Genomic DNA, 24,328 nt, shown 5'->3' with positions numbered 1-24,328 from the left:
GTTTTAGCCTGTTCCAGGCTCTCGGTTTGTGGGGGAGAGCGAAAACGCGGGGCGAGCAAGAAAAAAAAATGAGGCGAAACGAAGGCGAGCTCTCGGTTTGTGGGGGAGAGCGAAAACGCCGGGCGAGCGAGAAAAAAATGAGGCATTGTATGTCACACATCATAATGTCCATCCAAAACAATGTAAACCATGTATTTATTATTTCAAAGTTTATTTCTCTCCCAATATTTCCCTTTGCTACTTTTCTTGGAAAGATTTCCACAGACAGAGAACTATACATTAATTATCACATACAAATATTCCATACAATCCTTACAAAATTGTATGCATAATTTACATATGGTGCTCTGTGGAAATCTTGCCTTTTTCTTTATCCCCACAGACATTACAATAATTTATGTCATTTTTAATGCACAGCATATCATACCGAACAGAATTAAATAACTCATCACTACCCTTCAGTGCACATATCAAAGTACTAGTCCTGACACAACATTTGTACCATGTAAATTTAACCTAGCCTTGCACATAAATATAAGCATGTTGTTACAACAGGCAAAAAACATGTTCATCTCAAATACAGGAATATCCGGAAAAAAAATTTATATATTAACATCTAAATATGTTGTAGACCCTGGATTACTTAATTGTGCAATTACATGTATATGTGTACTTGTACTTGTTCAATCAAGTGTTCTTAGATCTCTTATCAAATTGTGACCTAATTTTAACGTCACAATCACATTTCAAGGTCGTGCTTCTCAAGATCTAGTTATGTTTCTCAAGCAATGATCTACATTCTCTAATGGACAGATAGCATGCTTAAGAACACTGCCCAATACAGAACTACAGACTACACTAAAATTTCAGATCTATGAATTGCATACATAATTTTCATTCACAAAATATCATTAGTGCATGAACATGTGAGTCATGATTTATATTACTATTGTTTTCCTAATTTTGCCGTTGTTATTAAATTTCAGCAGGAAAAGAAACAGAGTCTTGCTACTTGTTTCAACTTTTCATGTACATGAAATGAAGTTGTATATGGACTTCACTTGTAAATGCATGTTTTCGTTTGTACAAGAGTAAGTCAATTTCTTGTGTCCAGTGAAAGAAAATGAAGCAGCCTTCTTTGCAGCAATAAATACTAAACTCTTATCAGAACTACTCGGATTTCCCTGCCCATTTGAGGTCGTCCGATCTAGGTTTAGCCCCTGTTGTTTTCTCAATCAGCCACTCTAAAGTCGGCCAGAATCTGATCACTTCCAGTGGATAATTCAACCAACCAGTAGTAATACAAAAGTATGTCTCATGTGGAGAAACGTGATGAATACGGTGATGCTTTCTCGGTAAGATTATGTGCCAATCCTGAAGCTTTTGTACCCACAATGGCAACCCAAAGTATGTGTGAGACCATTTATGGATTTGGTTGGTGAGGGTGACAAAGACTGCCAAAGAAAACACATAACAGTCCATTTTGTAAGATGCTTCTATTGCAGCTTGGTCAAGAGTGAAGTATCTGTAGGCCATGTAAGATAACGCAGGCAGGGTTAACATGCAGTTGTCTCCGTTTGTTTCGATCAGGTCATGTCTTGTTATGGCTGTGGGGTCGACGTGGTGTTCTCTAAAAGGACGGATAAAGGCCTTGCCAAAAATAGGGATGTCCACCGATCCCCATGTGTCGGCTCCCCAGTGAACCAGGCCTGAGCAAAAGTCTGCAGTTACTGCACCAGCAACTAAGAAAAAAGATAAATTCAGACAATACACACATTAATATGTTGCTATTTTTTAATGAATTTTTCAGTCTAACAATACTATTTTTGGCAAAGTTTCAGCAAAGTGTCCGAAATTTTTGTCCAAAATGAGACAAAGTTTTTTTTTTAATAGTTTTGAGAACAGCAGACACGTAAAGATTTTAAGAAAAACGACAATTTTTTTTAAGTTTCAAAGACATGTTTCGACAGAGCATCTGTCATCTTCAGTTGAATGGTTTACAAAGCACAGTGAGTTGAATAATAAGTAGAAAAAATGCTAATTAAGACAAGTAGTAACAACAGAACGTGAAAATGTGTGAATTAGAAGGATAATTTTAGATTTACATGGTGTAATTGCTGATTGAGGCATGGTGGTTCCCTTTGAATATGGATAGCCTCCTTTATCTTAAGTTGAAAGCTGGTAGAGGCGTGATCTAAAATATGAAAGCAATCTATTGAACACAAGGAGCGACAGCGTTCAGAATTCTGAAGGTGTTTGAAAATGTGGGAGGCCTTATCACTGGCTAAGTGCTCACGCACTCGTGTGGCAAAATGTCGGGTGGTTTCGCCGACATAACAGGCATTACAGCCCGCACATGCCAGTGATAAGGCCTCCCACATTTTCAAACACCTTCAGAATTCTGAACGCTGTCGCTCCTTGTGTTCAATAGATTGCTTTCATATTTTAGATCACGCCTCTACCAGCTTTCAACTTAAGATAAAGGAGGCTATCCAGCCTCGTCCCCAGGCCATACCGCGCTATGCGAGTGAGCGGAGGAGGACTGGAACCGAGCGCGATAGCGCGAGGCCTGGCACAAAATGGCAAAAAAGTCCCAGTTTAGCGAGAAAAAGTCCCAGATATAGCTCGACGAAAATATACGTTTTTCTGCGAGGAAAAGAAAATATTTCTGGTTCATGAGGAAACTGCATCCCTTTTGAACATTTGTGGACTATTTTAGATGGCGGAGACGAACTGTAATGCCGTTTTTTTCCTGCCTTGCAGAATGGTATTGGTCGTATTTAATAGAGTTAAGAAAATTATTCTGTTATCATTGTTTTCGTTCACTACTCGTAGTGATACATGGGTCTACATGTATCTAGAAGTTCTTTGTGGTAAGCAAATTACGTTCGCCAGGTACTAGTAACTGTGTTAGTTTTATTTAAACCTGAAAGGCGTCGATCTCAATGTTTATAGAGCTAGGGTCGGGATTTTCGACCTTTGTTGTTTACAAATTTATGTGCGAAAACAAAGAAACAATTCAGCTTACTTGAGAGAAGAGGGCTAATCCCCCGATGCATGTATTAAAGCTTGTCATTGATTACCTGTAATTTTTTATTTAGCTTTTTAGAGAAAGAAAAAAAATAATCTAACTCTCGTAAACCAAAACTTTATTTGATCTTGATGTAGCCTGTCTTTTTCTTGTATACTCTGGCTCATTTCATTAGCAGGAGATGTTAATCCAAATCCTAGGCCATGTTCAGGTTATATATAACAAGTATGCTTTAATCATTTTCGTCAATTCAATGAGCTTATTAAATAAAAATTACAGCTGGTCATTGTTAGGATGATCTCATTAATATGTATAAGATCTGACGTCAATAAAGTCCCGGATGTTGTTGTTCCTCGAAGTGAAAACATGGCGTGGCGTGTTTGATCTATTGATCCGAAAATCCGAACAATCCTCCCCCCGTCATGAACGAAACAGGTTATGGGCCCAGGTCAAGGTACGGGAGACTACTCTTCGATGGGGATGAACGGAAATATGAGCAATGGGAAGTCAAGTTTCTCGGATACATGCGATTGCAAAAGTTGAAGGATACGATCACTACGGCTGAATTTGAGGACGTTAATGCAGCCAAGAATGAAGAAGCTTTCGCGGAGTTAATACAATTTCTAGACGACAAAAGCCTTTCCCTTGTAATGAGAGATGCACAGGATGACGGGAGGAAAGCATTAAAGATTTTAAGAGCACACTACGCTGGTACAGGCAAGCCGAGAGTGATCTCGTAGTACACGGAACTGACCTCGCTTGTGAAGTCAGCACACGAGACAGTGACAGACTATGTCATACGAGCAGAGACCGCGGCAACAGCTCTTAAAAATGCCGGTGAAACCGTGACGGATAGCCTTCTCATAGCGATGGTACTGAAAGGCCTACCAGAAGAATACAAGCCGTTTGTTGTCGTTATTACTCAGAGCGAGAAAGAACAAACATTTGGCGAATTTAAAGTGGCCTTACGAAGCTTCGAAGACACAGAGCGAGCGAGTATAGCGACGGGAAATCACTCAGTTATGAAAACTGAACACAAGCAAGAATCCCAGCCGAATATCACCTGTTTTCAATGTGGCCAGCCAGGGCACATTGCTCGCTTCTGTGGTAATAAAGACAAAGGCAGGAACGGACGGGGGCACTGGTGCAACACGTGCCATAATTCATCACACAGTGACAGAACATGTCGACGCAAAAGAAAGAACAAGACCGACAAAGTCAGTCAGGCTTCTGAGACTTTGGAGGATTCTGATGAGGAAGTGGAGCATTCATTTGCATTTGAGACCAATGCCTATGTAAATGGGAACACTACTGGGAAGCCAAATGCCCTACTGGTGGATTGCGGTGCGACCACTCACATCATCAATGACGAGTCCAAATTCAGCAAATTTGATGACAAGTTCACACCAGAAAAGCACTACATCGAGCTAGCAGATGGGACACGATCCAACAACGTGGCACTCAAGAGAGGGGATGTTGAGATAACCATCATGGATACCACTGGAAAGTATGTCAGTGCAACACTGAAGAATGCGTTATACATTCCTGCATACCCGCAGAACATATTTTCAGTGCAAGCTGCGACTGAAAGAGGTGCTTCAGTGACTTTCAATCCTGACTCTGCTGAATTAGTTTACAAGGATGGTACCAAGTTTAACATCGAGAAGCATTGTAGACTGTACTATCTTAGTACCTTCGACAAGAATGACACTGACTCTGTTAATTATACTTGTGACCTGAAGGGTTGGCATGAAATACTAGGACACTGTAATTATGAGGACATCTTGAAACTAAAAGGTGTAGTGGAAGGTATGAAAATAAGTAATAGTAGTTCTAGTAAACCCCAAGATTGTAATGTTTGTATTGAAGGAAAGATGACCCAAAGTAGGAATAGGAATCCTGATGCTCGTGCTACTGCACCATTAGAATTAGTTCATACAGATTTGGCTGGACCTATCGATCCAGCTTCTAGAGAGGGTTTCAGATATTCCATAGCTTTTACAGATGACTATTCAGGAGCAATTTTTGTATATTTTCTGAAACGTAAGAGTGACACTGTAGCTGCAACAAAGAAGTTTTTAGCAGACACAGCACCATACGGAGAGGTCAAATGTATTAGATCGGATAATGGTGGTGAATTTATTTCTCAGGAATTTAAATCTCTGCTGGAGAAAAATAAGATAAAGCATGAAATGTCTGCACCCCATTCTCCCCACCAAAATGGGACGGCAGAGCGACACTGGAGAACCTTGTTTGAGATGGGAAGGTGTTTACTCCTACAAGCCAATCTGGGCAAAGGGTTTTGGCCCTATGCGGTAATGGCAGCTGCGTACATTCGCAATCGGTGCTTTAACAACCGCCTTAAGCAAACTGCATACTTTGCTATCACTGGCAAGAAGCCAAATTTGTCAAACATGAGAGTTTTTGGATCTGAATGCTATGCATATAAGCAGAATAAGAAGAAATTGGATCCCAGGTGCACCAAAGGGATTTTCCTTGGGTATGATAAAGAGAGTCCTGCCTATCTGGTGTTAATCCCAGAGACGGGCAAGATTATGAAGTACAGGGTGGTGAAGTTCCCTAGGAGAGGGGTACATGTTGAACGACAGACCCAAACTGAAATTCCACTGGGTGATGATGATTTCATGCCATCACGACACAATACTAACCCTGATACTTGTAGTGAATCTGATGTTGACAGATCCGGAGAGGGTCTGGATGAACTTGCTGAAGGACCTAAGGCTGAGAATGAACCTAGTCCTACTTCACAGCCTCGTGATGAAAGTGTGAGACGCTCCACGAGGGAGAGAAGACCCCCAGCTTACCTGAGAGATTATGTCACAAACATGAAGGATAGTGATCAGGTACTGACGAGTGTAGATTACTGTTACAAATTTTCTGCTTTCCCTCAAACTTACCAAGAGGCTATGGAATCACCTGAGTCTAGTAACTGGGAGGCAGCAATGAAGGAAGAGATGAATTCTCTAACTGAGAATAACACATTTACTTTGTCTCCTTTGCCAGAGGGCAAAAATTCAGTGGGGGGCCGTTGGGTGTACACTATCAAAGAAAGTTCCAATGGTGCTAAAACTTACAAAGCAAGGTATGTTGCTAAGGGTTACAGTCAAGTGAGAGGTGTTGATTATCAGGAGACGTTTGCACCAACAGCTAATCTCACATCAGTGCGTGTGCTAATGCAAATGGCAGCACAACACGATTTGATTTTGCATCAGATGGATGTGAAGACGGCATATCTCAATGCCCCTATTGATTGTGAGATCTATATGGATCAAGCTGAGGGCTTTGAAGTTCCCCCGGGGAGTGAAGGGAGTGAAGGGAAACTTGTGTATAAGTTGAACAAATCTCTGTATGGATTGAAGCAGTCGGGTAGGAATTGGAACCATGTACTACACTGTTTCTTGCAAGAGAATGATTTTGTACAAAGCCCTGTTGACAATTGTGTGTACACCAAACAGGTTGGAAGTGGACTTGTTGCTATGCTTGTCTGGGTGGATGACATAATTATAGCAGCAAGCGACATGGTGTTATTGTCTAAAACTAAAGAGATGTTGAACAAGAGGTTTCATATGAAAGATCTGGGTAGACTTTCATATTTCTTGGGTATTCACTTTGAGCAAGGTGATGGCTTTGTAAAAATGGACCAGAAGAGGTATATCAGTAAGGTGCTTGAGAGATTTGAGATGTCTGATTGTAAACCAAAACCTACACCTTCTGAGCAGAAGTTTGAGTTTGGCAGTGAAAACCCTGTTGATCCAAAGCGATACCGTGAAGCAGTGGGTAGCTTGGTATATGCTATGACATGCACCAGACCAGACATATGCTGGGTTGTTACTAAACTGTCTCAGTTTCTAACTAATCCCACAAAGGAACACTGGGTAGCAGTGAAACATGTACTGCGGTACTTAAAGGGGACCCTTGACTTTGAACTGTGCTATAGGAAATGTGACAATGGTCTTACACTGATAGGCTATAGTGATGCTGATTGGGCATCATCTACAGATGACAGACGCAGCATCAGTGGGTACTGCTTCAGTTTGAATAAAGCTGGTCCACTTATCTCTTGGAAGTCGAGAAAGCAGCCAACAGTAGCTCTTTCATCTTGTGAAGCTGAGTACATTGCCCTGGCAGCGGCAGTTCAGGAGGGCATGTATCTCATTCAGATAGTGAATGATGTTGGTGAGGTAAATGATCCTGTTTTGATCTTTGAGGATAATCAGGGGACAATTGCCTTGTCCATGAATCCAGTCAATCGACAGAGATCCAAACATATTGATGTGCGATACCATTTTATTCGCAATGTGCAGAATGCAGGCAAAGTAATCATTAAGTATTGTCCCACCGCCGATATGGTTGCTGATGTCATGACCAAACCAGTTACGAAGATTAAGTTGCAAAAATTCAAGAGTTATATTTTTGGTTCTTAAGACATTTGAGTTTTAATATAGAAGTAATGTACAAGAGTTCTATATTTTGTTATAGTTTTACTCATTTGTCAACTGATAGTAAGCTGTATGTTTATATTTTAGCAATATGACCGTGTTCATGTGATTTTAGAACATACATAGGAAGAGATCAAGTGGGGGTGTTAGGATGATCTCATTAATATGTATAAGATCTGACGTCAATAAAGTCCCGGATGTTGTTGTTCCTCGAAGTGAAAACATGGCGTGGCGTGTTTGATCTATTGATCCGAAAATCCGAACAATCCTCCCCCCGTCATGAATGAAACAGTCATGACTTATTGCAGATTCCAAGTGTGAATTGATAACATTTCCATTGTGTAGCACCACTAAATAGCCAACAGTTCTTGTCAGCCCAAAAGGTGTGGAAATTTATTTCATTTTCCCTCAGTTGCAGAGTTAGCATTTCAGCTGAAGTTTATATATTTTGCTGCCAATTTTCGTGTAGTTTTGACAAATTTACCTGCTGAGATGTTCAAAAAGAAACAGAAGTGCACTGCTTTCCCCTTTAGACAAGGTACATACTGCATCATTGTAGACATAGCTCGTTTAACAAAGTATGATTCTTCTGCTATTCTCTCTGACATTTACTTGCAAAGAAACACATAAACACAATATATATATACTGTGTTTATATGTTTATTTGCAAATAAATTAAAATATCAAAATATATAATGTTTAAATATTGTTTGAACCGCTCCAGAAAAGCTGGTTACTGGGGCTTTTGGACCAGTTTCCTTTTAATTTGTGAGCCCCATTCTGCATTTTTGATAGCCCAAAAATATTTGTATTTTTCCTCACATGGGTACACTGGCTATTTTTCCCATTCCTTAAACTACCACCTTTTTAACTCCTACTTGCAGAGATATTAAACTGAGCTTGACTGACACACACACACACACACATAAACACAGTACAGTATACAAAAGTATTTACATGTATTCAACTCTTGCAATATATACTAAAACTAGTAGTTATTGGAATTTGGGGGAGTGCATTTGGTAGGGTGGGGAGATTTGGGGAGGAGGCAGGGAAAGCTGGAGGCAGTGGAAAGTGTTATATTATGTTTTCATATTCTCTTGATATTTGAGGTCTGCCCATAGAAAATGTATGACATTGCCAGCTGATGAAACCTGATCTGCTTGTACCAACCCATCTTTCTAAAGCATAAGAGAAGAATAAAGCCTTTTGATTGATTATTTGTGCCAAGCTAAGTGGCTAAAGGTCTTTAATGAATCCAAATAGAGTACATTGTATATCTAGAAGATACTCTGGATAATGTTTGTATAGTAACAATAGCAACAATATAAATATAACATTAACTAACAGTAACAAACGACTTTTAAACTGAAATGAAGCCATTCTAAACATTTTGATACCAGTCCATTCGGAACAGTTTTTTGTTTCCTTACAATCATAATCTTGTCAATGCTTAGTGGCCGAAGGGAATTTGGTATGTTATAGTCTCACAAGTCTGAAGTTCACAAGAGAGAAGTTGAATCTGTTAAGCAGCTGAGTTGACACATTACAACTCGGTATCGTCACCAACAGTAGGCGAATTGCAGCGTTTGTTTCCCAGAAAACAAACCACTACACAGCTTTCTAATTTTCTGATAAGTAGCTTTAGTCATATTTCGCTACTGATACTTCGAATAAATAGTTACAGCTTCACTTACCTTGGATAAAACTGCGAAAAATATTCGAAAAAAGCAAAATTAAGGCAAAGGTACAAACAAAGCACACACGAAAGCACAGTTGAAAGTACTGATGGATATCAGCTTTGAGCCTTTTATCTTTTCACCGCTGTTGTTGTTGTGTTAGCGAGAAGCAAAAATACTCATCATACAACTTTCCACGAACGACCACTATTCTATCTCCGTTCACCAAGACACCAACAGAGAAATCGATCGATAGAGACAGCTCCCATCGCCAGTTACAGTTAGTGGAACATATTCTTTAAGCTCTTTAGATGGTACAATTTGCTGTGCATAAAAATCTACATTTAATTTTTCTACCTTAAATAAAAAATCTCCAATTACTTCACGAGTTTGCTGGCAGACATGGATGAAGGAATCCCAGCCTAATTCTGACGCGTTTTTAAGTTCTTCAAGAAGTTGACTGAAGTTCAATCGTTGGACAGGCTCCGCCATATTGGATTTGCCGTTTATTGCCAGGCATCCTAGGCGAACTTTCCCGACAAGCTTGGCGGGTGACGTCACATCCAAATTCGCCGGGGACGACTGGGGACGAGGCTGGAGGCTATCCATATTCAAAGGGAACTACCTTGCCCCAATCAGCAATTACACCATGTAAATCTAAAATTATCCTTCTAATTCACACATTTTCACGTTCTGTTGTTACTACTTGTCTTAATTAGCATTTTTTCTACTTATTATTCAACTCACTGTGCTTTGTAAACCATTCAACTGAAGATGACAGATGCTCTGTCGAAACATGTCTTTGAAACTTAAAAAAATTGTCGTTTTTCTTAAAAAAATTTTTTAATATTTAAACATCCAAAATAAAATGTCCAAAAAATTTTTCAAGTAAATATGTAATCAGGCTAGTCTAACCGTACTCACCAGCAGCAAATATGATTGTTTTGATGTCATCGAGCTTGAAATTTTTGTACAGGAAAAACAGAACTATGCTTGACAGAATGACATACGATGTTACACTAAAGGTCTCTAGACGTCTTTTACCTAAAATAACACAAGAAATAAATGTATCAAGCAATCAGATAATCAAACATTTGTCTATTTCACCACATGACAACAAAAAAGAGTCCAGGGGCCCATTTCTTGAAGAACCTGAAAAGTTTTTGCAGGTCCAGAAAGCCAATAGCAAAATTGATTACACAGTTGTTCTTTTTTACTGACAAAGATTAAGAAAAAAGATGAGTTGTCTGTGATAAATGATAAATGATGAAGATGAATTTTTCAACAATGACACAAGCATGGGACAAAGAAAAAAATTCTGAGTCCCTTAGAGGAATTGAACCCATGGCCTCAGTCCCAGATACCTCCCGTTATCTGGGATTGCATTTACAAATTTTCAACAGACAAAATTATATTCTTTTCAAAATCTCAGCCTCGGGTTTATTCTTAAAATATTTTTAAAATTTCACAAATCCATCTCCATATTCTTATAAAATAAAAGCATCAATTCTATGTACAGTGTACATCCCACATAGAAAATATCCAAGGTATTCAAAATCCAATCCAATCCAAACAAGAAGATCATTGGCTTGCTAACTTATGACAACTTCCCTCTCACTACTTTGATCACATATAAATGCCTGCAGATGTACATAGAGGCCCTGCCAGGGGGGGGGGGTTCCCATGTTGCTTGCCTAAATTTAAAAATGTGCCATGTCGCTGTTTTATCAAACTTCGCATCGCTGACAGTAGCAAAATTGAAGGAAAATTACTTGTCTTTGTCGGAATTTAAGTTTTTATTTCATGTGCTGTCCCTTCTTTTTGGGCCATGTCGCTTGTCGGAATTTACCCTGGCAGGGCCTCTACGTACCCAAGACTACCATTCTAGTACAAAACCCATGGAAAACCATACCAAAGATCTGTAGGGTTGCCCATATAAATGTTAAAATGCACAGTGGCAAATGCATGAAAAAACTGTTAACAGCACAGCTTTATTCCCAGTGCCGGCACCTTGACATCTCAAATGAGATTGAAAATACTTTGCCTGGTATAATTATTGTTGATGAACTTTTAAAAAATTGTTTTATGTTGAATTCTCACCCTAGTCCTTACAACTAAAAGTAAAAACTTAGCTGAGAGCTTTAAGAACCACTGAGGACATTAACAATCTCACTGACAGCAACGCAGTTGGTTTGACGCTAAATTATCATTTGCATCATGTACATGTACATTATTTAATACAGGTTAAAAATATGAAATGCATCTGATCGGTGCGGGATGCCAGACATGGGGATTCCCTAAAAAGCTAGTCATTTAACGAAATTACAACCACTGATTAAACCTCTAATCGACAAGGTTCTGTCAATCGCTGGAAAACTCTTCGACTCTAGAACGACTTAAGCCCGGGCCAAACGAGGACGAAAGTTGATGAGAGTTCAAACTCCCATGCACTCTAATCGACTCTCATGCACTCTCGTCGACTTTGAACGTGCACAAAATTCCATGAGAGTGGTTGAGAGTTTCTTTCGTTTCGCCCGAGTTGATGAAAGTCGATGAGAGTTGATGAAAACTCTAATGAAAGTCAACTCTCATCTGCGTATGGCCCGGGACTTATGCAAGAGCCAAATGAGATCTAAACAAACCTTCAGTGTAGCCTCCAGCCAAAATCTCTTTTGCTTTTCCAGATGGCCTGTCAGGCAATTTTTTCGCTTCAGAATGGTCAGTATGACCCTGATCCACATCCTCTATAGCATCCTGAGACGGTGCCATTCTAAGAACGGCGCATTTGACAGAAAATAAATTACAGTGGCTGAAAAAGTATTACACAACGCCCAGCATGTCCTGCTATAAATTAAATTCAAAATGGCGAATTGAACAAAGTCCAAAAGTGGCATGAGCGGTGGAACCAGGTGGAACAATAGAGGAACAATACATGAAATACGCAACTGCAAAGTTATTTACCACTGACCATCGTTGCGGCTCAGTCTCTGTGTTATCGTAAATTTCATAGTAAATTTCATCTTATTTTAATTAGAAATCAATGAATTCTTCAGTTCTTTCGCGAATTTCAGCGACACTTGGTGTGAGCACAACAAGGACAACGTATGCGAGACTTACTTTAGCTCGATTTTATGCTGCAAAGAAAGGTAAGGGCTAGTTGAAAACACGCACGTAATGTCACGTGCAACAAGAACACTTACATTACGTAAGGAGTTTTAAAATGGGAAACAGATGAAAGTTGTTGGTGTCTTTGCTGATCTTGGGAGTTAAAGGCTGGGTTTTATGCTTCTGTCTGCTTTTCATCTCCCACCTGCAGCCTACGGTGCAGCATACACAATGTTGCCACAGTAAATATTTCATCATCATCATCATCACTAAAGGAAGGCATGTACTAAAACCCGAAACAACGAAACGAAACCACCGAAACGAAACGACCGAAACGAGCGAAACCACCGAAACCACCGAAACGAAACCGCCGAAACAACCGAAACGGCCGAAACGAGCGAAACGAGACGAAATCACCGAAACAAGCAAAACCCATTACAATTATTGAGAGCTAACCGTAAACAGGCTAACCGGAGTACATAGTAGGCTAACCTAAGTGAAACGTAGGCTAACCGGAGTGTGTAGTAGGCTAACAGGAGTGTATAGTAGGCTAACCGGGGTTTATAGTAGGCTAATCAGAGTGTATAGTAGGCTAAACGGGGTGTATAGTACGCTAAGTGGCGAAAATCTTGAAGTTTTGCTTGTTTCGGTGATTTCGTTTCGTTTCGCTCGTTTCGGCCGTTTCGGTTGTTTCGGCGGTTTCGTTTCGCTCGTTTCGGTGGTTTCGGTCGTTTCGTTTCGGTGGTTTCGTTTCGTTGTTTCGGGTTTTAGTATATGCCCTAAAGGAAACCTCCACTCTTACAACAAGTTTTTTTTGATGTTTTGAAATAATGCCTAAATGCCAACTTTTTCGGGACAAGGGAGAAAAAACATTTAATAGCACGGAAAAGATCATGGCTGTTAAATTTCCCGCATGCTGCCATTTTGGATTTTTTGACATGTAATGGTTGCTTCTATTGTTAGAAAGCAGAGGATCTATTGTGTGAAACCATTATACGTCATAAAATCCAAAATGGCAAGTGCAGGAAATTTAAAAATTTAAAAGCAAATCTTTTTTTTTTCACTTTTTGTTACTATTAAATGTTATTTTCCCCTTGTCCTGTAAAATTTTTCATTTAGGCATTATTTCAAACAACATCAACTTATTGCGCCGCATGGTTTTGGCCCAGAGGCCAAAACCCGAGGAGGCATCATTGTAATCCGCGCATATATAGAGTCTATATATAGTATATACCAAGAAAAATCTTGATTTGATCAATTTTTGCCCGCAAATAGTCTCGGGAGTTGTAAAATGCTGACAAGCTGAAAGCCTGCAAGTAGGTATCGGGAGTTGTAAAATGCCGACATACGGTGATTGGTCAATGATGACGCAAGTAAACGATGACTGGGTGATGATGACAACCCAAAACGTGAGCACGTGCACAAATGACAACAAGTAAACAAACGAAGCTTGTAAAGGTTGATTGCAGTTGGGCAGAATTTTGAAAAAGATAATTTGAGGTTTTATTCGAGGCCTATTTATTTCACAATGTCTAAAAGCCAAACGCAATGCAATTGTTGAAAAGACTTTGCGATAATTAACTAAGTAACTCGCAGAGAAGTAAGAAACACGTACGAACATATCAAGCCATATCTTCAAATTTGTCTGCGATTTACGATAAGCATGCCTTAGTCCAAAACCGCGATTTACCAAGCGCAAACTACTTGAACGGAGAAAAGCCTTGATCAGTCTATCTCCGGACGAGATTTACAAGAAATTTAAAAAAAGATCTCGAGATAATTGTTTAAGACTCGCGGCAGGCGAAACCGGAAACAAGAAGCGAGCGACTTTTAGAAAGTCAAGCGTTTCATTGTCAAAGGTGAGAAATTCTTTCGGTATCCTTTCCTTTTAAAAAGTTACCGTTGTCATGAAGCGTGATTTACGATAAGAAAGCCTTTGTCCAACTGACCGTGATTTACCAGGCACAAACTACTTGAATGGAGAAAACTTCAACAGTCTTGATCGGTCCACTTCCGGACGAAATTTTAATTTTAAAACGTTTTGCTGTTTCTAAAGTTTATCCTCGCTGAGATCAAGACTTTACCACAGTGAAGTGAGTTCGATTTGAGCCCGCAAAGCGGCCCATTCAAAGCGACGAAGTCGCGAAAACGAGCCACGCAAGTCGCGATAGGTCGACCGGCCCGGCGTGTTAAATTAATAAAGACGACGGACTTTTTCTTAAGTCTAGCTTGAGTCTAGCTGAGATCCCCCACCACAGCAAAACATGACAAAGATGTCAAGATGCTGTTGCGTTCTTATAATTAAATGATTTACCGTATCATAATTAATAATCATCCAAAATAGAAAATTAATTTCCAATCAAATGTCTGAATTGTAGAAAAGGATGAACAGCAAAGAAAAACCGATAAACATCGTTGAAACTTCGGGGGCAACCTAGTGTCAGCTATTTCTAGTAGTATACAGGAAAAATCTCGATTTGACCAAAGTAGGCGTGCAAATAGTATCGGGAGTTGTGCAGTGCTGACGAGGTTGAAAGCCCGCAAGTGGGTATCGGCAGGTGTGATAAATGCCTGTAAGGTGATTGGTCAATGATGACACAAGATGAACGAATCTCTGCGTGGTGATTGCGTGATGATGACAACCCATCAGCGTAAACACGTGCGCACTCGACAACAACACTTTAACTAATTATTGCAAACGTTGATAAAATTTGATTTCCAGCTTGGAGTAGGGGAAAGATAATTTGAGACCTATTCATTACACAAGGTCTGAAGCCTGAAAGCTATGCAATTATTGAAAAGAGATCGCGATAATTAACTCGCAGAGAAGTAAGAAAATCCACATTTTCACGTGAAATATTGGACTTCCTTAGTGGTGCTGTCATTTCACAAAAAGACAAATTTGTTTAGGAACTCGTACGAATATATCTACAAATTTTTCCGCGATTTACGATAAGCAAGCCTTGGTCCGGCACTGATACCGCGATTTACCAGGCACAAACTGCTTGAACGGGGAAAAGTCTTTATCAGTCCACTTCCGGAGGAGATTTACTAGATGATATGCGGCATTCAAAAGCGATCTCGAGATAATTATTTAAGACTCGCGGCAGGCATTTGTATTGACAGAGGTGAGAAATTCTTTCGGCATCCTTTCATTCTTTTAAGTTGATCATTCTCATGTCATTCTTCATGCTTGGGCTCTCAGCCCAAATATATAAAAAAAAGCAGTTAGGCTCAAAGTCAAATAGTTAAATGTTTTGCTTTTTCTAAAGTTTATCCTCACTAAGATCTATTGCCACAGTGAAGCGAGTTCGAGTCTGCAAAGCAGCCCACTCAGTGAGCGAAGGAGTCGCGAGAGTTCGACCTTCGTCCCGGCATGTCAAATTAAGACAAAGAACTTTGTCTAAAGTCTAGCTTGAGTCTAGCCGAGATCACTCACCACAGCTTTGAGTATGTCCTCTTTCCACAGGGATCGCGAATCACAAGCCAAAACATGAGCCATCAGGGAGTGTTTTCTTCATAAACATCCTAAACAGAAAATTATTTTCCAATCAATTAAATAGACAGAAGAGCTAAGATATCAAGCGAAAGAATTACCTGTAGAAACGGATGTACAGAAAAGAAAAACTGATTAACAGCAGGGGCAAGCTAGTGTCAACTATTTCTAGTTGTAAGAGTGGAGGTTCCCTTTAAGTTTGTAGAACTGTTTAGGCATCACACGGGACTCTTGCAATATTTGTTCATCATACTACTTCATGTATATCACAAGAATTGCAGTTGTTTACCGCGAATGCCCATTGACCCAAAACCATTTCACCCATACAACAATATGGTAATTTCAACAACATTCGAGGTCCACCATTGATTAGAGTAGATCACATACCAGGACTGAAATAATTGCCTGAGACAATTTGTATTTATAAATTTTCAATTTTCAGATCCCAGTCTGGTTGCACTGTCAAAAATATTAATCCTGTTCTTTTCTTGCAGGGAAAAAGGCTAAATCCCCAACTGTTTCAATTGACCATGATTTAGCAGATGGGCTGGTAGATCTGGAGAAATTAAAAACTACCATGCAGAGTACAGTAGGCAGCCTCCAGCTTGAGTTCAAGGACAAACTATCTGTCAAAATTCAACCAAGTGAGTATAAGGTCTAACTTCCCTTTATGTACTATTATATGACTTTACTTTCTTTAAGCAAGATAAAGACCACCAGCTGAGTGTCTTGGGTATACTGTGTATCCTTTTGTTTTGTGAGACAGAAAAAAAGTCTTTTTCTCTTTCCGTGAAATAATACAGACTTCTCAGTAGGTGGTGCTTGTAATGCATTAGTCAAACAGCATAGTCACTTCAGGTATTTCCTGACTCCCCCTCCCCCCTCCCTCACACTCCCTCCCCCCTCTCTCAGCCCCATTTCAGTACTGTAGCATCCCACAGTTTTGCTCAAAAGTAAGTTTCCACCCTCTCCTGAGATGAGATTCTCATCTCGTAAGGCAAGACTCTTGTCTCCAGACATTGTTTTCCCAGTGCACCAATTTTTGCAACAAGGAGAAATAAGGTAATTAGGAAAGAAAGAAATTAAATTGCGAATTTTGTGTTGATTTTTCTAGCTTACCTTTCTCTTTGCATAAAAGTGAGTACATGTTAATTTCTAGAAAATCTTTCTTTTCCAGACGTATTAGACAAGCTCAAGGTGCAATCACAGAATGGCAAAGAAGCATTTCCACTGAGTCAAGTGGCACAAATCAAACTAAATAACAGCATGTTTGTTGTGGACATGAGTAGTTCACCAGAGGTGCATCAATATTTATTTCTCAACATTTCAAATGCTTTAGTGACCAACTTCTAATTATTTCTCCTTGCAATATTAAAACATTATCAAAAAAAAACCTCAAACCCTCCATTTCTTAAACTTCCCAATAATTTGAACCATATTAAATGTGTTTTTTATGGATATTTTTTTTTGGGGGGGGGAGAGGAAAGTGGGAGGGGCATAGTTTATTTGGGCCTTCTTTTGTTGCAATAATGGGAGAGGGTAGACAAACAAATCGGTCCTTCAGATCAATTAATTTGTCATAAATGGGAGAGGGGGCAGGTCCCTCAAAAATACTGCAAAATACAGAATATAAGCCCTGGGCAACTTATATTTGCAAAACTTCCCTCTTCAGGTGGGCGTATTGTTTGTGGAGCACTTATATATATGGGGGGGGGGGGCTTATTTTCAGGTAGAAATTTGCATATCAAATATCTTTGGGTTTCTAGCTGGACAGCATACGTACTGTGTCTGGAGCTTAGCAAATGCAAACCAAAGCAAATACAAAATTACTTTCTTGTAAACAATAGTCATTATAATTAATACCGTAAAATTTTGGTTATAAGCCCCCCTGCTTATAAGCCCCCCCCCCCCTCCCCGGTTATAGGCCCATCTACCTGGAAACAAAAAAATACATCCGATTATAAGCCCCCCCCTCCCCCGGATATACATGTAAGCCCCCCTCTGACGGATGACAGTACATCAACATTTCCGTGACCTGTTTCAGAACGGATATAAGCCCCTCTACTTATAAGCCCACCCAAAAACCCTTATGAAGTTGTATAAGCCCAGGGCTTATAACCGAAATTTTACGGTATTGATTATTTTCATTTTGTCATTTTGTTTCAGTTGGTATCTCAAGCTGCTCAGGCAATTAAAGGCTGGAACTCCAACTTTGAACCAACCATGGATGGTCATGTGATATCTATACCGATTCCAAAGTAAGGCTTGCTCTACAGCTTACTTCTTTATACAGGGACCAACTATTCCTTTGATGCCCCCTACCTGATCGTCTTACATCCTGGTCTTCTCCAAATTTTTACCTCCATCTTCCATGCCTTTTCTTCTTTCTGCAACTGTTCCTTTCCATGTGTTTCCCCCACACCTTTCATACCTCCTCCCTTCCCCCTTCCTTGGCTTTCCTTTAATTTCTTCCATAATTTCACCACTTGTTGATACAGGTCTTCCTCCAACCTCCACACCTCCTGTTTCTTCCCTCCCTCTTCCCTTTCAAACTCTCTTTTACCTTCTTTCATAGGCCGACTTTTCCTCCCATGTCTTTCCTTCCACCCTCCTTTCAACCCTCTCTCCCTACACTCACCCACATCTTTCTCACTTCCTTACTTACTTTACTTTCCTTCCTAGAGGGACCTGAAGGGTTAAAATGGGAACTGGGATTTGGGCAAATTTTCTCTGGAAAAATGGGGTTTGAGTCACTGGGACTGGGAATCACAAACAAAAAAACAATGGAACTGGGGCTGTGATCTAGAAAATTTGAGAAAACAATAGGCTAGGAAATGGGATGTGGGTGAAATTTGGGCTGGGAAATGGGATTTTTAACCCTCCCATTCAAGAGCCCCTTCCTACAATGCCCTCCCTTTTTTCACTGCCTTCCCCTTTCCTGCCACACCTTTCCCATTTTTACAATACCTTTTGCCCTCCCATCTGTCTACACTTCCCCACTACTTAAGGGACGGACCATTATTTTTTTGGAGGGGGGGGGGGTGAAAAATATTGAAAAAAATTGTTTTCAGGGCCTGGAAAGACAAAATAAATTGTTTGCAAACACGATATGTATAACAAAAAATAGTAAGAATTTCGAAAAAAATGTTTGCAGAGTTGCATAAACTAAAAAAAAAAAGTTTGCAGAGGAAAATTTTTCATCTCCCCCCCCCCCTCTCCAAGAAAATAATGGTCCGTCCATTGCCTGTCGCCCTTCTACTAATCGTCCCTTCTCTCAAGTTAAACTCTAAATGGAACATGCCAAAAAAGTTCACTTTTCTTGCACAGGGTAACTCAGGAATATCGCGAGAACTTGATAAAGGCGGCAAAATCGACATGTGAACAATACAAACAAAGCCTGCGAAGAATAAGGCAGAAAGGCATGGCTGATATTAGGAAGAATAAGAAGGGAAAATCAGAAGATAATGCCAAAATGGTGGAGAAAATGGTAACAACACATTTTCTGTTTATCATTTCCGTAGTTGAGTTTAAATAGTCACATTTTAACAAACTTTTATACCAGTGCTATTGATAAAGGATGCTGGTTGCCAGATCCGCATGGGATACTGGTACATTCACTAATGAAGGGCAGTCTCTTCTAGAGGAGTTCATTTAATAGACCATATTCGTATTCTCGGTATTGGACTGGAACTACAATGGGCGTCAAAAGTTCTTGAGACAGTTCGATGAAATTAATATTAATTTAAAATTCCCGTTTTTCCACATTTAATCTGCTGCCGCTTTTGAACCGCTCCCCCTCCCCCTTTTCAATGTTGTACACTAACGAGGCAAGTCTTGCTGATAGCAAATCCAACATTGTTTCGGGGGAGGGGGTAATATTGAAGGGGTGAGGGGTAAAATTTGTCCAAGGTACTCAAAAAGTGCCGAGTGTCTCAACACTTTTGGCGCCCATTGTAGCTTGCAATGGAGGCTCATGCGGGGGAATATCATTAAAAACAGCTTCATGTCATTTGCATTTGAAAAGATTACCCGCATTCACTATCCAGTCCAATACCGAGAATACGAATAAGGCCTATTGTATCAATCACAAATTTGTGGTTTCTCATTAATTCTCCCCTTATTACAGGTTCACCAGCTCACAGACCAGTTCTGTAACGACACAGATATACTCTTAGAAGAAAAAACTAAAGAACTATTGAGAAAGTGACTGCTTATCAATTTTTAATATAAAATATAATGGTCATGTAATTATTTTATTTGAGATGTCATTTTTATCCCAACTGTAAAAAGATGGCTTCATGATGAACTTCAGGAAATGTGTATAACAGGGACATTCAGCAAGATAATCTGAAAGACGGATTGGGATTCTCCTTGTACGAGCTTTTGGCCTTTCTCTTTGTAATCAATAATTTATTTTAGATGAAAATATCTCTTCTACAGCAAGTTTTTTGCCCGCTTTTTAAATTATTTTTAAGAATATTGTGTTTTAACGAAGATTGACCTGTCTATAAATGGCAATAAGTGTCTTAAAATTTCGGATCGTAAAAAGGAATAATGCACAGTAAAATTGTGAACATCCAAACTCGCTGAACATACAATATGAAATGCAAGACCATTCCAGTTACAGTTCGGGCATTTGACTAAGACCAAAGTTATAACTCTGACCAGTCACAAAGGACACAGACAATCCAGTAAACCAATCAAAACTCCGGCGAAGCTAGTACATCTATCCGGCACGAAGCGCGGGTAAACGTGTGGGAGCGAGCCATGATTGGCTGGAAGAAGCACGAGCTTTTTTAACCAATCACTAAGCGTAGTAATGCAAAACCAAAGCAAGTGGGAACTTCGTTTGACACTCAAGTGAAAACCGCTCTAATTCGAAGAAGTTAAATAAACCAAAATATAATGTTGGTTGACTGTTTACTCTGAACTATTACTTTATACTTTGAGAAGATCGTGCTTGAAGCGAAAACACAAGTTGTTTAATAGCAGGGAATTATGGCGCGAAGTTGAACTGCATTCAAGAGGGGAGGGGACTGGACTAAAACTACCAATTAATACTGCTCGCATAAACAGATACTAGAGATGATGTCATTACAACTGTTTATTTCGATCAAATAAATTTTGCTGCTACAACAACATTTTTATGAAAAAAAAAACGTCACTTTTGATATGTGTTAAACCTTACAGTTTATAGAAAAAAGCCATCATTTTGCATAATTATTTAAAGATGCGTACAAAAACCAAACTACAACAAGCCAATAAATTTTCGAAACAGCTGGTATTTTGAGTGATTTTATCCTTTCAAAGCATTTTCTCGCCCTCTTTTATTTGCGTCCATTGTTGCTTTTGTCTCCTCCTTCGTTCTTGTGTCTCCAACGTGCCAGCTGCCATCTGGATTCTGTTTAACTCGGGTTCTCTTGAACTGTTCTCTCAGGGCGCTGAAGGCTCCTGCAGTTTCGGCGTCAGACACTTTAGTAGTAGAAGAATTTTCATTGTTATGCTGCACCTCTATGGCACACGCGGAGATACTAAGATATGGGGCGAAAATAATTTCCACGCATGCGAAGAAGTGCAGCATGCTGGAGGTTTCCGTCGCTGAGGGGAGGAGGGAGGGACAAAAAAGTAGCCTAAACCGAACTCTCGGGGCATGAACGCATTTGAGAAAGCCCTGAAGTCGAGAGGGCGTATAAATACTATGCTCAATACCCAAGGGTATTACGGGAGCCTCCAAGGGCAAAAGGTGCTAATTTATGTAGCGCGCGAGGCCATTTCGGCGCAAACATATCAATGAAAATAGTAGAAGAATTTTCATTGTTATGCTGCACCTCTATGGCACACGCGGAGATACTAAGATATGGGGCGAAAATAATTTCTTGCCCAAGCACAAACTGCCGCGAATCAACCAAAATACCAAGTAAAGGCCCACATTTTGGGCTTTTACCAAGTAAAAGCTCACATTTTGCCAATTTTCCTCCCATTCTCAGAAGCTCAATTCCGAAGCGGGAGTCTTTTATTGAAGCATTCAAAACTTTTTTCAAAAGCTGTGCCCAGCTTCTCCTTGGAAAATATTTATGGTCGGGAGATAACGGCGAGGGTGGATTGCGACAATAAAATGCACAGAAAAGTTTGTAAGTACGTGGCCCTTAATTTCAAATAAACATTAAAAAGTAATGACTTGATTGGCCAATTTGACAAAACTAGAGAAATGCATGACGGGACGGACGTGGGCAAGGCAAGAAAGTGCACTACATAATCGATCTTTACACTCAGAGGAAGTCACTAGGTTGAAGGCATGAGGATCAAAGTGTCCGCTGAACGGTTCGCCCAGACAGAGGGCTAAAGAGGTAGACCTGTAATAAGATACTGCGGGGAGAAGGATCAATGCTTTTTTCTTCGGAATGGATGCCCGCATCGAAAAAAGCAGATCAAATTTAAAAACCGTAGGTGCTGTTTACTAACATGAGAAGAGAAAGTAACAACCTGACCATTCAGAGTTTCGATTGCTGTTCTCGAGAAAAGGTTGAATCTTAGGCAAAAGCTAAGAAAAGAACCATTAGGTAGAGAGTACGAGTTGTGTAATACAATGGAAGCACCCATCGCGCAGGGAAGGAAGTCAGGCCAATGAAATGCCGCTAATGACTCGGAATTACAGTAAATATCACAAAGAAAGCCGGGGTGGTTTTGTGTACTACTGTTAAAAGCCGTAATTAAATCTGACTCGTCCCCAGTCGTCTTTTGAGTCCGTCTTGAGTCGACTGCTGAACACGGAGGGAATCATGGGAAGGAAGAGAAGAAGCGAAGGAGACGACTGGCAGATCGTGAGTCGAAAAGTGTGTTGAAAAGTCGAAAAGTGTGCACTGGCCGTTTTTCGGATATATTTTTGGCTAGATACATTTAGGGTCCCTAATTGTCGTACCAGGCGAAATTTCAGAGTTATTTGGCGGCTAGAATGCTACTTTTAACGGCGTTTCTTTATCGCACTGAGATCGCGTCAAGCGTCCGTCACAACAAAGGCCAAGGAGTTTTCAGGACGGTAGAAGGCGGCTTCAATTGATTAACGAGAAGAAATATATTGTATGGCTCAAACATCACTGAGTTTTGTTCAACAGTTGTAGCTTTTAGTGCTTATCGGCTTGTACGCGTTTGCCGCTGTCGCTGATTTGAACCGCTCTAATTGTCGCTATGTTGACATCTACTGGATGGTATACCAGCAGAAACATTGGAAACATTCGAATATTCGAATTCGAAGAGAGGAAAAATCACAAGTATCATTTTGTAATCATTGCAAGGTATGGATCCCTATAATTCTGGATTACAATGTGTTATCGTTTGTGAGGCAATAAAATTCTCTCTGCATGAGTTTAAAAAATTACAACATAACTGAACATAATCATGCTGCGAATGCCGTGACCATTTATTCCCGTGTTTTATTCCATGTAAAAACCGAGTAGCTTGTTTTCAGAGTAAATTAATAATAAAGCTTTAAACGATATGTTGCAACATGATTGTAGGGATATGAAAAGAGCCAGAAGTGCGTCTTTGATCAGTCCGAGCTTTATAAATGAATAATCTGACGGCGGCACTTGAATTGTTTAGCCGTGACCCCTTGACCCAAATTATAACACTTTCAACAGGAAACCGTCAGACATTAATATTTTTCAGTTTGAGTTTGACTTTCTCACCATAAAAAGAAATGTAGACAAGTCTGTTGACGCTTACCGGTATTTCAACCGGACTGAAAGCGTTTTAGTTAAATTGAGGTTTCTACATTTCCCCGGCGGGAAAGATTAATTACACTGTAGTGATCTGTAGTTGGGCAATCGTACGGGTCGAGTTGTGTGATGGGCGAATACTAAATCTCCGATTGTTAGATGTATCGTGGAAGAGCAGTTTGTGGCGTTTTAAAGCGCCCGAAAGCGTTCTAATTAATAGTGCCTATTTTTATCTCAACACCGCCATTAATCCGTCCGCCATCTTGAAAACAGGATCTGCCAGTCGTCTCTCGCCTTTCCTCCTTCCCATCATCCTTCGCGTCTTGCAATTTTCGCATAAGAGACGACTGGGGACGAGTCAGGTAATTAAATTACGAAACACAGAAAGAGACGTAAGGCGTAAATGTTGATTTTATTTCACTTCATAGAGTGTTATTGCAATCCACTAAAGTTGAAAGCATTCAAATCGCGCGTTGCACTGAAATATTCCTGAAAAACGCACAGATTCGACTCAACGTTACCATAGAACGCTACAAAATGTAAAACATCTATACTTGTCAACGTTATCAACCGAGGACTGGGTTCGCGGCGCGGGTTCTATTTGCCTTCACACAGCGACTTCTTTTGTTTTGACATCCTTTATTGTGTTAATAGTTAAAAGGAATTTATATATCACGCAAATTCGAATCAGTGATTTCCTTTTTAATATACGAGGCAAATGGAAGCGCTTGTTGTTAACGCCTCACCTCCCACGAACGAGGCACTTTAAATTGAACAAATTATCTACATTGTTTGAAAATAAATGTCTTCAAAATCAAAGACTTTAAAAGGAGGGGTTTCTT

General features: G+C 39.9%; 2 protein-coding genes across 2 annotated transcripts; one reads left to right on the top strand and one right to left on the bottom strand.

Moving 5' to 3' along the window:
- Window positions 1-194: 194 nt before the first annotated feature.
- On the bottom strand, window positions 195-12,087 carry LOC144651847 (plasmanylethanolamine desaturase 1-like). The gene is made up of 3 exons (XM_078511882.1): window positions 11,813-12,087; window positions 10,095-10,214; window positions 195-1,742 (listed from the first exon to the last, which is right to left on the bottom strand). The coding sequence occupies exons 1-3, from the start codon at window positions 11,937-11,939 to the stop codon at window positions 1,171-1,173; spliced, it is 819 nt and encodes a 272-aa protein (XP_078368008.1). The 5' UTR covers window positions 11,940-12,087; the 3' UTR covers window positions 195-1,170.
- Window positions 12,088-12,161: 74 nt separating this feature from the next.
- LOC144651899 (ribosome-recycling factor-like) lies at window positions 12,162-20,405 on the top strand. The gene is made up of 6 exons (XM_078511966.1): window positions 12,162-12,316; window positions 16,266-16,415; window positions 16,949-17,070; window positions 17,938-18,029; window positions 19,099-19,258; window positions 19,898-20,405. The coding sequence occupies exons 1-6, from the start codon at window positions 12,211-12,213 to the stop codon at window positions 19,976-19,978; spliced, it is 711 nt and encodes a 236-aa protein (XP_078368092.1). The 5' UTR covers window positions 12,162-12,210; the 3' UTR covers window positions 19,979-20,405.
- Window positions 20,406-24,328: the final 3,923 nt, after the last annotated feature.

This window comes from Oculina patagonica, chromosome 4, assembly GCF_052425735.1.
Source record: "Oculina patagonica isolate OP01 chromosome 4, crgOcupat, whole genome shotgun sequence".
Lineage (NCBI taxonomy): Eukaryota > Metazoa > Cnidaria > Anthozoa > Scleractinia > Oculinidae > Oculina > Oculina patagonica.
This window is presented reverse-complemented; position numbering and strand designations above follow the sequence as displayed.

Bases quoted from the DNA above. Each gene is read 5' to 3' on its own strand.
- LOC144651847 (XM_078511882.1), bottom strand. From the start codon at position 11,939: ATGGCACCGTCTCAGGATGCTATAGAGGATGTGGATCAGGGTCATACT. The intron at 10,215-11,812 runs GTTTGTTTAGAT...GTGTTATTTTAG, and splicing joins GGCTGGAGGCTACACTGAAG to GTAAAAGACGTCTAGAGACC. The intron at 1,743-10,094 runs GTGAGTACGGTT...CTTTTTTCTTAG, and splicing joins AACAATCATATTTGCTGCTG to TTGCTGGTGCAGTAACTGCA.
- LOC144651899 (XM_078511966.1), top strand. From the start codon at position 12,211: ATGAATTCTTCAGTTCTTTCGCGAATTTCAGCGACACTTGGTGTGAGC. The intron at 17,071-17,937 runs GTGCATCAATAT...ATTTTGTTTCAG, and splicing joins ACATGAGTAGTTCACCAGAG to TTGGTATCTCAAGCTGCTCA. The intron at 19,259-19,897 runs GTAACAACACAT...CCCTTATTACAG, and splicing joins CCAAAATGGTGGAGAAAATG to GTTCACCAGCTCACAGACCA.